The following is a 17,069-nucleotide window of genomic DNA, read 5'->3' on the forward strand; positions in this document are numbered from 1 at the left end:
CAACCAGTCCCAGCAGAAGACTGCCCCTCCCTGAGCCTGGTTCTGCTGGAGGTTTCTTCCTGTTAAAAGGGAGTTTTCCTTCCCACTGTCGCCAAGTGCTTGCTCACAGGGGGTCGTTTTGACCTTTGGGGTTTTTCCGTAATTATTGTATGGCCTTGCCTTACAATATAAAGCGCCTTGGGGCAACTGTTTGTTGTGATTTGGCGCTATATAAATAAAATTGAATTGAATTAAACCTTGACTGAAATACTTCATTAAGACTGTGAGAGTGTAGGTGATTGTGAATTTGGGTAGCAACAGTTTTTTTCTATGATTTTGGAAAGAAAGGGGAGATTAGAAATGGGCTGGTAACTAGATAGAATATCAGGAGAGGGTTTCTTTAGCAGGGGGTTAAGAGCCGTTTTGAGGGAAGTTGGGACATATCCCGTTTGCAGCAAAGAGTGTATGATGGTAGTAATGAGAGGGATTAGAGAATTGATATTCAATTTAATCAGGGCAGTAGGGAGCTGGTCAAGAGGACAGGTTGAGGTCCTCATGTTTCCTGCCTGTCTGTATGTGTTTAACCAAACACACCACCACATCCAGGTACAGGTACTATCAAAATAAATGTGGATTGTGCTTTATTCTGGATTAATTTGACCCTCAACAAGCTTTTCTTTCTACAATCATCACCTCCAAATCAAAGGTAAGCTGACCAATTTCCTCTTTTACGGCTTCATGCTGTAAATATGCGGACTTTTCTGATCCATTTATCAGCATGCGCTCTATCAAAACTATTATACTACAACCCCTGGCAAAAATTATGGAATCACCGACCTCGGAGGATGTTCATTCAGTTGTTTAATTTTGTAGAAAAAAAGCAGATCACAGACATGACACAAAACTAAAGTCATTTCAAATGGCAACTTTCTGGCTTTAAGAAACACTAAGAAATCAGGAAAAAAAATTGTGGCAGTCAGTAACGGTTACTTTTTTAGACCAAGCAGAGGGAAAAAATATGGAATCACTCAATTCTGAGGAAAAAATTATGGAATCATGAAAAACAAACGCTTCAACACATCACTAGCATTTTGTTGCACCACCTCTGGCATGGACTTAATGAGTGACAAACAGTACTCTTCATCAATCTGGCTCCAACTTTCTCTGATTGCTGTTGCCAGATCAGCTTTGCAGGTTGGAGCCTTGTCATGGACCATTTTCTTCAACTTCAACCAAAGATTTTCAATTGGATTAAGATCCGGACTATTTGCAGGGCTTGACATTGACCCTATGTCTTTTTGCAAGGAATGTTTTCACAGTTTTTGCTCTATGGCAAGATGCATTATCATCTTGAAAAATGATTTCATCATCCCCAAACATCCTTTCAATTGATGGGATAAGAAAAGTGTCCAAAATATCAACGTAAACTTGTGCATTTATTGATGATGTAATGACAGCCATCTCCCCAGTGCCTTTACCTGACATGCAGCCCCATATCATCAATGACTGTGGAAATTTACATGTTCTCTTCAGGCAGTCATCTTTATCAATCTCATTGGAACGGCACCAAACAAAAGTTCCTGCATCATCACCTTGCCCAATGCAGATTCAAGATTCATCACTGAATATGACTTGCATCCAGTCATCCACAGTCCACGATTGCTTTTCCTTAGCCCGTTGTAACCTTGTTTTTTTTCTGTTTAGGTGTTAATGATGGCTTTTGTTTAGCTTTTCTGTATGTAAATCCCATTTCCTTTAGGCGGTTTCTTACAGTTCGGTCACAGATGTTGACTCCAGTTTCCTCCCATTCATTCCTCATTTGTTTTGTTGTGCATTTTCGATTTTTGAGACATATTGCTTTACGTTTTCTGTGTTGATGCTTTGATGTCTTCCTTGGTCTACCAGTATGTTTGCCTTTAACAACCTTCCCATGTTTGTATTTGGTCCAGAGTTTAGACACAGCTGACTGTGAACAACCAACATCTTTTGCAACATTGCGTGATGATTTACCCTCTTTTAAGAGTTTGATAATCCTCTACTTTGTTTCAGTTGACATCTCTCGTGTTGGAGCCATGATTCATGTCAGTCCACTTGGTACAACAGCTCTCCAAAGTGTGATCACTCCTTTTTAGATGCAGACTAACGAGCAGATCTGATTTGATGCAGGTGTTAGTTTTGGGGATGAAAATTTACAGGGTGATTCCATAATTTATTCCTCAGAATTGAGTGAGTCCATATTTTTTCCCTCTGCTTGGTCTAAAAAAGTAACAGTTACTGACTGCCACAAGTTTTTTTTCTTGATTTCTTAGTGTTTCTTAAAGCCGGAAAGTTGCCATTTGAAATGACTTTAGTTTTGTGTCATGTCTGTGATCTGCTTTTTTTCTACAAAATTAAACAACTGAATGAACATCCTCAGAGACCGGTGTTTCCATAATTTTTGCCAGGGGTTGTATAATGGCAGATGGAGTAAAAGCAAAAGTGGGACCGGAGTCTGAACACGGTTTGAAAAAAATAAACTGTTCGACTTTTAATTACAGAAATGACTCCGGTCCCACTTTCCACAAATCAGCGAGTGTCAGAGTTGAACTTTAATTTGTACCTCTGTTACTGTGCACGTCCAGAGGGACTAGTTACAGTCAGGAGGTGTCGAACATCTGCGGGGAATCCTGCCCTGCGCCTCATTTAATGACTGGGTCAAAATTTCCTCTGAAAAATTTTTCTGCCAAATGTATTTAATCTATTATCAAAATGTAATCAACGTGCACAATGCGAAAAAAAAAAATTAAGATATGATGGCAGACGAAGTACTGAAAGCAGAAAAGTGTCAAATCACTGCTTTTGTGTCTGATTTAACAGCTGCATGTCAGGCTGCGGGTCCGAGTCTGAACACAGTGTGAAAAAATATAAACAGTCGGACTTTTAATCATAGAAATGACTCCGGCCCCACTTGCGAGAAATTTAATGGAAATACATTGCAATTGGACAAGATCTTTTATCCGGTGTCAGCGAAAATCCATTGTACAAAATCTGATATATACGGTGTTTATCACATGTAAACCAATACAAAAACTTTTTTTGTTCAGTGACTGCGAATATCTGGTTTATACGATGACGGTTTAGGTGAGTTTTACTGGACATGAGACTGAACAATAAATTTACCTCTCAAAGCTTTGATGATGAAGTCGCTTCCATCCCACACGGCTGACTTTATTTTCCCAAATGTTTCTTCTGTGTGGATCTGAAGGGAATCTGTACATCTTGAAGCCCTTGTTGTGTCTATTTGTGCCTCCAAATGCACAACAACCCGGCATTTTCAGCAAATAAATAAATAAAATAGCTGGATTTACATACAGACACATTAACAGCCAACACTGTTTGGAGCCCAAGATGGCACCACGAGTCATGTGACAATTTTTTTTGTTTTTTGACTCATCATGTCACCACTCTCTTAAGGCACCCTACTCCAAATTCCCCCCCCCGCAGTTTTATGTTTTCAATTCCAGGTAGCAGCAATTTATTCTCCTTTAATTTATTTATGTATATATAGCGCTTCCAAAGAGGAAGCAGAGACTGGGGACTCGAAGGCGGACTCATCCATTACCCAGGCTGAAGTCACCTCAGTGGCAAGGTTCCTGGGGTGGATGAAATCCGTCCTGAGTACCTTAAGTTTCTGGATGTTGTGGGACTGTCTTGGTTGACACGCCTCTGCAACATGGCGTGCGGTTGGGGACAGTGCCTCTGGATTGGCAGACCGGGGTGGTGGTCCCTCTGTTTAAGAAGGGGAACCAGAGGGTGTGTTCCAACTATAGGGGTATCACACTCCTCAGCCTCCCCGGTAAGGTCTATTCCAGAGTACTGGAGAGGAGAATTCGACCCATAGTCGAATCTTGGATTCAGGAGGAGCAGTGTGGTTTTCGTCCTGGTCAAGGCACACTGGACCAGCTCTACACCCTCCATCGGGTGCTCGAGGGTTCATGGGAGTTTGCCCAACCAGCCCACATGTGCTTTGTGGATCTGGAGAAGGCGTTCGTCCAGCGCCTCCAAATCCAAGGCCATGGTTCTCGATCGGAAAAAGGTGCCTTGCCCTCTTCAGGTCGGTGGGGTGTCCTTGCCTCAAGTGGAGGAGTTTAAGTATCTCGTGGTCTTGTTCATGAGTGAGGGACGGATGGAGCGTGAGATCGACAGATGGATCGGTGCAGCATCTGCAGTGATGTGGTCGCTGTATCGGACCATTGTGGTGAAGAGAGAGCTGAGCAGGGGGGCAAAGCTCTCGATTTACTGACCAATCTATGTTCTGATCCTCACCTATGGTCATGAGATTTGGCTCATGACCGAAAGAACGAGATCGCGAGTACAAGCGGCCGAGATGAGTTTCCTCCGCAGGGTGGCTGGGCGCTCCCTTAGAGATAGGGTGAGGAGCTCGGTCCCTCGGGAGGAGCTCGGAGTCGAGCCGCTGCTCCTCCACGTCAAAAGGAGCCAGCTGAGGTGGCTCGGGCATCTTTTCCGGATGCCCCTTGGACGCCTCGCTGGAGAGGTGTTCAATGCACGTCCCATCGGGAGGAGACCCTGCGGAAGACCTGGGACATGCTGGAGGGACTACGTCTGTCAGCTGGCTTGGGAACGCCTCGAGGTTCTCTCAGAGGAGCTGGGGGAGGTGTGTGTGTGTGGATTGGGAGGTTTGGGCGGCTTTGCTTGAGCTGCTGCCCCCGCGACCTGACTCCGGATAAAGCGGAATAAATTGGATGGATGGATATATAGCGCTAAATTACAACAGAGTCATCCAAAGCGTAAAGTCTAACCTCATTTTAGTATAGCGGTGCTGTTGGCGACTATCACCCGAAGCCGCGCCCGATCCAACTTCGTGTGCTGAAGTCCAAAGACAAAAATGAAAATCTTTTAGTGCTGTTTCTGGTCTGTGTCTGTGCTGAATTGTTGATTAGTGAAATTAATCGAAAATATTTGTTTCATTGAAGAGCTGTACATGCTTTGAATGTGCAGTGCACTTAATTGAAACAAAAAGAAAGTACAGAAAGAGAATTTAAAGTGTGGGAGATTCCATACTTCTTTTTTTTTTTTACACATTTCTGCTGCATAATTTTCAGTTTGAAATGTTTGAATTCCAAAGTCACAGTGTCACCAGGCTGGGGTCGTTCACTTCAACGTGTGAAAATCTCACCTTGTCCGTGTGATTCAGATTTTGACCCTCTACATTGTCAAATAAAATGAAAGGTCCGGCTTTCCTCCCCTGAAAAAAAAAAATAATAATAAGCTCTAATGACAAACTTCCAGTGTAAGAAATAACTAAATTTGATACTCAAACCAATTTACACAGACTAAAAATTGTCTTCCTTCTTGCAAGAAGGGGAAAATGGAATGGAAAAATAAACCCAAAAATGATCCTTGGATCTAAAAAAAAAAAAAGTCAGCCACAAAAAAGTACAAAAACAAGGACATGTCACACTAGGGTGGTCCTTTACAGTACACCAAAAACAAAATGTGACTTTCTTAAGGTGCCTCCTAACAAAATTGTCTTTGTAATCAGACACGTAATGTGGTATAGCTTTCAATATGATTGGAGCATTTTTAAATTTTGACCCCTGTGTAATTCTTCATTGACCCCTACCTGGCTGCCATATTGGATTTTCAAGTGGCCCGCTCTTTTTTTCTGAAACACTCATTTATGAAGAGCATTCATGCCAAAACTGATGCTTGTATCACCAAGTGAAGGATTGTTTGAGTTATCTGCTGGACTATAATGAGTGCTTAGTGAGGAGCTCCCCCTTTTGTATTTTATCAGTGGAGCTGGTAGGTTTTATTTTTATTTTACTTTGAGAGGGTCTGACTTGATGTGAGTCTGTTCTGTAACAGAGCAGTACGTGCCGCAGTGTGCATGCAGACCTCTCTGCTGTTTTGCAGGCTGTCTGATCACACCGATGTATTTCTTCAATTTCTCATAGTCCTAGTATGTGTGAGATTATCCGCAGTTATTGGCATGTACAGCTCAATGTCTCTGGTGTAACAATGAAATGTGATACAGCATGTCGCACTATCTGCCTGAGGAGTGCTATATGGAGGGAGAATAGCAGGGGCCCAAAAATGGATCCTTGTGGAACCCCATATTTCATAGGAACAATATTTGAAGTGACATTATGGTACAGGACACACTGAGAGCAACTAGATTACTAAAATGTCAACCATTTGAGGACATTACCAGCAATCCCAAAGTAGTACTTGAGCCTATCCAGTAGTATACAATGATCCACTGTGACAAACACAAAGCTGAGATCTACCATCTGTGGTGGTGTCAGAGTCCACTGCATTCACCACTTTAGTAAGTGCTGTCTCTGTGGATTGGGGCAAAATGCAGACATATTTTTTAGCTAACAGATAAAGTGCAGTACTAATTACTTCAGTCATGAACCTTCTACTACACAGGAACGCCCTCTGTTGTATGCTTACTGACGCAACAGTCTTACTGTGTAACAAGGACAAAAAAAAGTTTTTATTGCATTTTGACACACACACACACACCTGGTAGACGCAAGTCTTTGTCATTGTACATATATACAACAAAATGTGTCCTCTGCATTTAACCATCCTAATTACAGTTAGACACAGTCCAACCATGGGGCGGTTTGCATCCGAGTGTGAAGTGTCTGGGATGAAAATCAGCACCTCCAAATCCGGGGCCACGGTTCTCGACCGGAAAAAGGTGCTTTGCCCTCTTCAGGTCGGTGGAGTGTCCTTGCCTCAAGTGGAGGAGTTTAAGTATCTTGGGGTCTTGTTCACGAGTGAGGGATGGATGGAGCGTTAGATCGATAGACGGATTGGTGCAGCAGCTCTGCCCCCGCGACCCGACTCCGGATAAAGCGGAAGAAAATGGATGAATGGATGGATGGACAGTCCAACCACTATGGGCAGTGTGCAGCCACAGTCCAGTGCCCGGGGAACAAGTCCAGATGTGTAGACCCTGCCTTGCTCAGGGGCAGAGAAAGGAGCAGGCCCTAAATAAGTATGTTTTTGATTGTGGGAGGAAACAAACGCTGACACGGGGAGAGCATGCAAACTCCACACAGAAAGGCTGGGAAACGATCCCACGACCTTCTTTGCCTCACAGATAAGAAGGTGTTCTGTTAATGTGAGTGCCACCTGGTGGTGTGTAATGTGGTTTGCTGTGTTTGTCTGCAGGGTCCAGAACACTCCTCAGCTCGTCCAGAGAGATTCCTCCAGATGTGTAACGACGACCCGGACGTCATGCCCGTGAGACACACCGCCGCCGTTTCCTACAAATCAACATGTATTCAGTGAAACTGTCCTCTTGAGGCTGAAGCAGCTGTGTGTCTGTTTCTGTCTCTGTCTCAGATCATCACTGAGGACTTTGCAGTCAGTCAGCTCTACGAGTGTAACTGGATCGTGGTGAACTGCTCCACTCCCGGGAGCTACTTCCACGTCCTCAGACGGCAGATCCTGCTGCCCTTCAGGAAGCCTGTGAGACACAAACAAATCACTCAGAGCAGTTCTACAAACCTGAGCAGTCACTGAACTTCATGACCAGCTCACCGTTCTTGTCCTCTCTCTTTTCTTTTTTAAACTCGGGTCATGTGATCAAAGCCTAAACTCTGTTGTTTTTTTTTCTCCCAGCTGATCGTCTTCACTCCCAAGTCTCTGCTGCGCCACCCAGAGGCCAGATCCAGCTTTGACGAGATGCTCATTGGTACAGTAGTATTAGTACTGCCACTGGTAGTGTTTGTAATAGTGAAAGTATTTTTGGTAGTTTTGGAGGATGTGTGCTCGCGTTCTGTCTCCACTTTCTATTCCTGTCTTTTTTTCCTCCTCTTCTTCATTTGGCTGCTTTCTTTTTCTCTTCCTTTCATCTCTTCTCTCCCTCTTTGTCGTCTGCTCCACTCTCTGTCTCTTCCTGTGCTCCTCCTGATTTCTCTGCTCCTCGTCCTCCTCTATTTGTCCTTTCTCTGTTTCATCTCCTCTCCTTCTCACCTTTTTTCCTGCTAATGTCCTTGTGTCCTCCTCTCCTCTTTCACCTCCTTGTATCCTCTCGTCCACTCTTGCCTCCACTGTCTTTTGTGTTCTTCACCTCCTTTTTGTCTTTCCTTCTCCTTTGTCCGTGTCTCGTCCTCTCTCTCTCTCTCTGTTCATAGGAACTCACTTTCAGAGGTTGATTCCTGAGGACGGCGCCGCGTCTCAGTGTCCAGAGGAGGTCAAGCGGCTGATTTTCTGTACTGGGAAGGTCTATTACGAGCTGATCAAAGAGCGGAAGAGCAGAGGGATGGAAGGAGCCGTCGCCATCACACGCATCGAGCAGGTAAACCCACACAGACACAGGGTGGCGCCCCCTGCTGGCAAAACAGCTGCAGTTGCCTGGTTACAGCTGATTAAGGCTGCGTGTCAGGGAGCAAAAACACCTGCACTGCTCCTCCAGTGGCAGGACTCCTCCACCTGTGAGGACACGCCCTGTTGTCATGGGAACATGTTTCCCTGGAGCTCAAGGTGTGAGACAATCAGCTGTCCATCAACTTCAGTTATTCTGAAGACTCTGTGCTTCTCGTCACCTCCCTGCGGCTCCTTGCCTCCCTGCGCCTGTGAGACCTGTTTTTAAATTTGTCTCTTTCTCTGTCCGTCTGTCTCTCTTGCAGCTGTCTCCGTTTCCGTTTGACCAGGTGAAGGCTGAGTCAGAGCGGTTTGCGAACTCTGACCTGGTCTGGTGTCAGGAGGAGCATAAGAACCAAGGTTACTATGACTACGTGAAGCCTCGCATCAGGACCACCATCCAGAGAGCCAAGCCCATCTGGTGAGCACACGGCGTTGCTGTGTCTCAGGAAGTTTTTTTCAAAGTTTTAACAGCGTTTCATTTGCTCTGGATCAAAGTAAATCCCAGGTGTCTTTGTTTCTGTGAAATAATGTGACTGAAGACTAAGGCCGGGTTCACAGGGCAGGATAATTAGGCCGATATCGGACCCGATCTTCCCCTTCCGACAATCTTAAGGACGCCCCGACAATCGTGATGACGCTAAAGATAATCTTATCAGATATTCCTGCTGTGTGGTGTGTTCAGAGCGCTCTCATCTGCTCGGAAGGACGTCAGGAGCGCTCCGATTGCAAATCGGGGATATTCAGCATATTGGATTTTTTTGTCCCGATATCGCAGTGTGTGTTGTGTCCTCCGACCACAAACGAGCACGCAGCCTGCTGAATGTGATGGGCAGCCAATCAGAAAGCGAGGTGACGGACGCACGGAGTGGAAAATAAAATCAAAACAGCTGTTCTGACTTACCAGAAAGTCCGGTGGTCGCGCTGTCTCCACTCCTTTAAAGAACACCTTTTCTTCTTCTTTTTGTATCATTTTTCCCCCTCTACTTTAAATAGTCCACAAAGTACCTCCGTTTGTTTACTCTGAAGTCACATTTAATCTCGAGAGATTTTGTGAGATTTCCTGTCTGACCTGTGAATGTTCGTGTGTGAAATCTGTTCGTGTGTGGTGTTGTTGTCCTTACTGTGTGGCTGAACACCACACACTGTACAACCAGACCTGTTAGATCCATGATTTTATATCTTCACGTGTGTGGTCGCTCAGGTTTTGGAAACCTAAAGATAATTTCAAGATCCTGCCGTGTGAACCAGGCTTAACTCGTTCATTGGGTAGTTTTGGTGATGGTGTGTGTGTGTGTATGTATATACACACACACACACACACACACATATGGACGCAGGTCGCATTCCAAAGGACCTCCTCTACGACCAACTGGCAGAAGGCTCTCGGAGGGTTGGGTGCCCAAGACTGCACTTTAAGGACGTGTGTGTGTGTGCGTGTGTGTGCGCGTATACACAGTAGTGGTGGGCACAGTTCCGCTAACCGCTAATTAACAAAGCTAATATTTTTGTTAGCGAATTAGCTTTTCACCTAACTTTGAAAACCGTCAGCGGACCAATTCACTTCCATCCATCCATTTTCTTCCGCCTTATCCAGAGTCTGGTCACGGGGGCAGCAGCTCAGGCAAAGCTGCCCAGACCTTCCGATCCACACACACCAATTCACTTCTGCTAAATTTAATTCCAATAGCATTCAGTCCACTGGCAGAGATAAAGCTGAACTGTCAAACATCTGTAAAACCTAAAATCCTACATGTTAATTTCTGTTGTGTGTTTTGCAGTAAACAGACCGCTGTGAGACGCTCAGTCCTCCCAAAGTAAAAGTGGGCGGACCAGCTGCTATTGCCAAAAAAAAAATTTTACTCTTAACATGCTGTTACTCGGAGAGTGGGCAGGAGTCATGAAGCCCAAAGCATCTTTCACTCATGGTTTAATTTAAAACCAACTAATTCCGGATAGTTTAGGGAAAATAACATCAACTCTGATATTTTTACAAAGTGAAAATATCAGCTATATGTTTTAGTTTTAAAGTAATGCATGAATTCTGAAGGTTTGACGTTAAATAGACACGTGCCAAAAGGCATTATGGGAAAATTCAAATGATCTGCTCTTATCACTTCCTCCTCTCCCTTCTGTCAAAATGCAGCGAATGCTCTATTTACTGGATGATGAATACACCAACATATTCAGAACGTCTCAATGTTTCCTTTCCTTTGCTTGCTTGCCTCTACTGGTGGTTGGCTCTCACTGCGGTATTGTATCACTTCCTGTTCCGGAGCACAGCGGTGTTTTTCTGTATCTGTTAGCTGTTTAATCTGCGCAGTTAGATTGATCTAGTTATCTAGATTACGATTTGTTTCCCAGTGTAATCTTTACGTGCCTTAACTAAAGCACTCCTTCTGCTGAATCACCTCTAAATTATTTACACATTATTCACTTTGCGTGTTTTTAGGAATCCGCTAGCTTAGCGTAGCTACTAGCTCTTAGCCGATTTAGCATGGCGGCTTCTCCTGTCTCTCCCGCACTTTTCTGCTCTGGGTGTGAAATGTTTAGTTATTCCTCGGCCTCCTTTAGCAGTAATGGTACTTGTAATAAGTGTAGCTTATTCGTAGCTTTGGAGGCCAGGCTGGGCGAATTGGAGACTCGGCTCCGCACCGTGGAAAATTCTACAGCTAGCCAGGCCCCTGTAGTCGGTGCGGACCAAGGTAGCTTAGCCGCCGTTAGTTCCCCCCTGGCAGATCCCGAGCAGCCGGGAAAGCAGGCCGACTGGGTGACTGTGAGGAGGAAGCGTAGCCCTAAACAGAAGCCCCGTGTACACCGCCAACCCGTTCACATCTCTAACCGTTTTTCCCCACTCGACGACACACTCGCCGAGGATCAAACTCTGGTTATTGGCGACTCTGTTTTGAGAAATGTGAAGTTAGCGACACCAGCAACCATAGTCAATTGTCTTCCGGGGGCCAGAGCAGGCGACATTGAAGGAAATTTGAAACTGCTGGTTAAGGCTAAGCGTAAATTTGGTAAGATTGTAATTCACGTCGGCAGTAATGACACCCGGTTATGCCAATCGGAGGTCACTAAAATTAACATTAAATCGGTGTGTAACTTTGCAAAAACAATGTCGGACTCTGTAGTTTTCTCTGGGCCCCTCCCCAATCAGACCGGGAGTGACATGTTTAGCCGCATGTTCTCCTTGAATTGCTGGCTGTCTGAGTGGTGTCCAAAAAATGAGGTGGGCTTCATAGATAATTGGCAAAGCTTCTGGGGAAAACCTGGTCTTGTTAGGAGAGACGGCATCCATCCCACTTTGGATGGAGCAGCTCTCATTTCTAGAAATCTGGCTAATTTTCTTAAATCCTCCAAACCGTGACTATCCAGGGTTGGGACCAGGAAGCAGAGTTGTAGTCTTACACACCTCTCTGCAGCTTCACTCCCCCTGCCATCCCCTCATTACCCCATCCCCGTAGAGACGGTGCCTGCTCCCAGACTACCAATAACCAGCAAAAATCTATTTAAGCATAAAAATTCAAAAAGAAAAAATAATATAGCACCTTCTACTGCACCACAGACTAAAACAGTTAAATGTGGTCTATTAAACATTAGGTCTCTCTCTTCTAAGTCCCTGTTGGTAAATGATATAATAATTGATCAACATATTGATTTATTCTGCCTAACAGAAACCTGGTTACAGCAGGATGAATATGTTAGTTTAAATGAGTCAACACCCCCGAGTCACACTAACTGTCAGAATGCTCGTAGCACGGGCCGGGGCGGAGGATTAGCAGCAATCTTCCATTCCAGCTTATTAATTAATCAAAAACCCAGACAGAGCTTTAATTCATTTGAAAGCTTGTCTCTTAGTCTTGTCCATCCAAATTGGAAGTCCCAAAAACCAGTTTTATTTGTTATTATCTATCGTCCACCTGGTCGTTACTGTGAGTTTCTCTGTGAATTTTCAGACCTTTTGTCTGACTTAGTGCTTAGCTCAGATAAGATAATTATAGTGGGCGATTTTAACATCCACACAGATGCTGAGAATGACAGCCTCAACACTGCATTTAATCTATTATTAGACTCTATTGGCTTTGCTCAAAAAGTAAATGAGTCCACCCACCACTTTAATCATATCTTAGATCTTGTTCTGACTTATGGTATGGAAATAGAAGACTTAACAGTATTCCCTGAAAACTCCCTTCTGTCTGATCATTTTTAATAACATTTACATTTACTCTGATGGACTACCCAGCAGTAGGGAATAAGTTTCATTACACTAGAAGTCTTTCAGAAAGCGCTGTAACTAGGTTTAAGGATATGATTCCTTCTTTATGTTCTCTAATGCCATATAACAACACAGCGCAGAATAGCTACCTAAACTCTGTAAGGGAGATAGAGTATCTCGTCAATAGTTTTACATCCTCATTGAAGACAGCTTTGGATGCTGTAGCTCCTCTGAAAAAGAGAGCTTTAAATCAGAAGTGTCTGACTCCATGGTATAACTCTCAAACTCGTAGCTTAAAGCAGATAACCCGTAAGTTGGAGAGGAAATGGCGTCTCACTAATTTAGAAGATCTTCACTTAGCCTGGAAAAAGAGTCTGTTGCTCTATAAAAAAGCCCTCCGTAAAGCTAGGACATCTTTCTACTCATCACTAATTGAAGAAAATAAGAACAACCCCAGGTTTCTTTTCAGCACTGTAGCCAGGCTGACAAAGAGTCAGAGCTCTATTGAGCTGAGTATTCCATTAACTTTAACTAGTAATGAGTTCATGACTTTCTTTGCTAACAAAATTTTAACTATTAGAGAAAAAATTACTCATAACCATCCCAAAGACGTATCGTTATCTTTGGCTGCTTTCAGTGATGCCGGTATTTGGTTAGACTCTTTCTCTCCGATTGTTCTGTCTGAGTTATTTTCATTAGTTACTTCATCCAAACCATCAACATGTTTATTAGACCCCATTCCTACCAGGCTGCTCAAGGAAGCCCTACCATTATTTAATGCTTCGATCTTAAATATGATCAATCTATCTTTGTTAGTTGGCTATGTACCACAGGCTTTTAAGGTGGCAGTAATTAAACCATTACTTAAAAAGCCATCACTTGACCCAGCTATCTTAGCTAATTATAGGCCAATCTCCAACCTTCCTTTTCTCTCAAAAATTCTTGAAAGGGTAGTTGTAAAACAGCTAACTGATCATCTGCAGAGGAATGGTCTATTTGAAGAGTTTCAGTCAGGTTTTCGAATTCATCATAGTACAGAAACAGCATTAGTGAAGGTTACAAATGATCTTCTTATGACCTCGGACAGTGGACTCATCTCTGTGCTTGTTCTGTTAGACCTCAGTGCTGCTTTTGATACTGTTGACCATAAAATTTTATTACAGAGATTAGAGCATGCCATAGGTATTAAAGGCACTGCGCTGCGGTGGTTTGAATCATATTTGTCTAATAGATTACAATTTGTTCATGTAAATGGGGAATCTTCTTCACAGACTAAAGTTAATTATGGAGTTCCACAAGGTTCTGTGCTAGGACCAGTTTTATTCACTTTATATATGCTTCCCTTAGGCAGTATTATTAGACGGTATTGCTTAAATTTTCATTGTTACGCAGATGATACCCAGCTTTATCTATCCATGAAGCCAGACGACACACACCAATTAGCTAAACTGCAGGATTGTCTTACAGACATAAAGACATGGATGACCTCTAATTTCCTGCTTTTAAACTCAGATAAAACTGAAGTTATTGTACTTGGCCCCACAAATCTTAGAAACATGGTGTCTAACCAGATTCTTACTCTGGATGGCATTACCCTGACCTCTAGTAATACTGTGAGAAATCTTGGAGTCATTTTTGATCAGGATATGTCATTCAAAGCGCATATTAAACAAATATGTAGGACTGCTTTTTTGCATTTACGCAATATCTCTAAAATCAGAAAGGTCTTGTCTCAGAGTGATGCTGAAAAACTAATTCATGCATTTATTTCCTCTAGGCTGGACTATTGTAATTCATTATTATCAGGTTGTCCTAAAAGTTCCCTAAAAAGCCTTCAGTTAATTCAAAATGCTGCAGCTAGAGTGCTGACGGGGACTAGAAGGAGAGAGCATATCTCACCCATATTGGCCTCTCTTCATTGGCTTCCTGTTAATTCTAGAATAGAATTTAAAATTCTTCTTCTTACTTATAAGGTTTTGAATAATCAGGTCCCTTCTTATCTTAGGGACCTCGTAGTACCATATCACCCCAATAGAGCGCTTCGCTCTCAGACTGCAGGCTTACTTGTAGTTCCTAGGGTTTGTAAGAGTAGAATGGGAGGCAGAGCCTTCAGCTTTCAGGCTCCTCTCCTGTGGAACCAGCTCCCAATTCAGATCAGGGAGACAGACACCCTCTCTACTTTTAAGATTAGGCTTAAAACTTTCCTTTTTGCTAAAGCTTATAGTTAGGGCTGGATCAGGTGACCCTGAACCATCCCTTAGTTATGCTGCTATAGACGTAGACTGCTGGGAGGTTCCCATGATGCATTGTTTCTTTCTCTTTTTGCTCTGTATGCACCACTCTGCATTTAATCATTAGTGATCGATCTCTGCTCCCCTCCACAGCATGTCTTTTTCCTGGTTCTCTCCCTCAGCCCCAACCAGTCCCAGCAGAAGACTGCCCCTCCCTGAGCCTGGTTCTGCTGGAGGTTTCTTCCTGTTAAAAGGGAGTTTTTCCTTCCCACTGTAGCCAAGTGCTTGCTCACAGGGGGTCGTTTTGACCGTTGGGGTTTTACATCATTATTGTATGGCCTTGCCTTACAATATAAAGCGCCTTGGGGCAACTGTTTGTTGTGATTTGGCGCTATATAAAAAAAAAATTGAATTGATTGAATGTAAGTGGATCACACAGATCACAGATTGTCCAACACACAAGTTCCAGTAACTTTACAGGGGGTGTCAAAATTGGCATGTGTTTTTGTTTATTTCAGTTTCACGACAGTATATCATTTTTAAGTACCGCAATTCGCCCCATTGAGATATCTTATTATCCCTTGTGCACCAGAGAGCTGCTACCGTCAAAATAACAGAGAAACTACATGACTACAATTGCAAATTAACATTATATGACCAACCTTATGCCTTTCATAACATTTTTAAGAGACTGCTGCGTGCTGTGTGAGACCCTGAAAACTTGCTAAAACAAATATTCCAAATATTCCGTGTCTGCAGTGTTTAACCTGCATGGAACTTCATAAACACAAACTGAATTTCAAACGTTTTATATGTATTACTCTGGAACAAACAGTGCTGTAAAGGAGAATAAGCAGGATGGTAAGGAGCAAGCTTCAGTTTCCTCCAGAATGACGTGAACATGAAGTGATCGTGGCTCACAGCGATTCCCTGCCCACTGTAAATAACGGTTAAACAACCCGAGCTTCTCGCAGGTTTACATAAAACAAACACAATAACAACGCCTATAAACCCAGATCATGTATTTACGAGTGTTTTACGCACAATATACAAAGAGCTTTATGTTGGGATGACGTTAATGCTGTTGTTCGTGTGCAGTGCAGCAGTTAAATTGCAGCCTGATCAGACAGACTCAATGGAAAGTTTTGTGGGATTTGAAACCTCACAAGTTACAGTTGGTCTATTTACCCTCCCATTCAGTAGATGGCAGTGTTCTCTGCATTTTGATGGGGGGAGTAAGTGGTGAGAGTAGCGCTGCAGCTATCGATTATTCAAATAATCTGATAAAAAGTACTTTTGCGTTTTTAAACATCAATAGTCCAGGGCTCTCCCTGAGCAATGGAACAATGTCGCTGTGCTAAAGTCTTGACATTTTACTGAAATGGTGATGGGATGTGGCTTCCTGTTTCCCCCCCCCCATTTAACCATTTTGAGTTTTTAAAGGCTGGTGGACTGGGTCCCTACGTGATTTTTTATTTATTTTTATTTTTTTTAATCCCTCTTTCAGCTGGAGGTTGAACATGCAGCCTTGTAGTCACTGTTTTTAAATTAACTGTTTTTATATGTGAGTCTGAACAAAACAGACAGCAGCCAACTTCGACTGTGGGTACCCGGCCTTCGGGTCAATAGTCACTCACCACGTTAAGCAGACCATGTGTTGTTTTTTTTGTTTTTTTAAATAAACAAACACACTGCTTCACTTTAAATGCGCAGTCAGTCTATTTCAGATGGTCAGTGTGGAGCCTCTTTCTCTTAAAATGCTTTATTTTATTCTGTGTCGCATTGGAAAGCGGTAGCTTTAAGGGCTAAATTATTAGCTGTTACATGGCCTGAGCGCATGCTCTAGTCTTCTTCTGTTGTTTTTCTGGGGATGTTGCAGTGCCACACACAGGCCTGGCATATGTACTTGTACTACAATGTTAAATGAAGCATCGAAGCACAGAAATTGCCTCAATCATTTTTTTTGTAATGGAATTATATGAGTTACTCAAGTAATCGTTTCAGCCCTAGATGAGAGCAGGTCACTTGAATTTTCCCATAATGACCTTCAGAATTCATGCATTACTTCAAAACTAAAACATATAGCTGATATTTTCACTGTGTAAAAACTACAGAGGTGACAATATTTTAGATAACCTGAATGTCTGAATTTAGTTTGTTTAAATTTTTTAACCATAAGTCAAAACTGCCTGCATGACTCCTGTGGCATGTCTGCAAGACTGTATGGCTGTGAAAATAAATGATCTTTTTTTTTC

The 17,069-nt window shown here is 43.1% G+C and overlaps 1 protein-coding gene across 3 annotated transcripts in view; it reads left to right on the forward strand.

Moving 5' to 3' along the window:
- The window catches only part of ogdha (oxoglutarate (alpha-ketoglutarate) dehydrogenase a (lipoamide)), a 129,307-nt gene that overhangs the window by 108,047 nt on the left and 4,191 nt on the right, over positions 1 to 17,069 (forward strand). For all 3 annotated transcript variants that reach the window (XM_034171373.1, XM_034171371.1, XM_034171372.1), the window contains 5 exons: positions 7,168 to 7,239; positions 7,342 to 7,467; positions 7,621 to 7,693; positions 8,136 to 8,299; positions 8,631 to 8,785. In XM_034171373.1, coding sequence (XP_034027264.1) covers positions 7,168 to 7,239; positions 7,342 to 7,467; positions 7,621 to 7,693; positions 8,136 to 8,299; positions 8,631 to 8,785 — 590 coding nt within the window. The remainder of the gene's footprint in view (positions 1 to 7,167; positions 7,240 to 7,341; positions 7,468 to 7,620; positions 7,694 to 8,135; positions 8,300 to 8,630; positions 8,786 to 17,069) is intronic.

This window comes from Thalassophryne amazonica, chromosome 5, assembly GCF_902500255.1.
Source record: "Thalassophryne amazonica chromosome 5, fThaAma1.1, whole genome shotgun sequence".
Lineage (NCBI taxonomy): Eukaryota > Metazoa > Chordata > Actinopteri > Batrachoidiformes > Batrachoididae > Thalassophryne > Thalassophryne amazonica.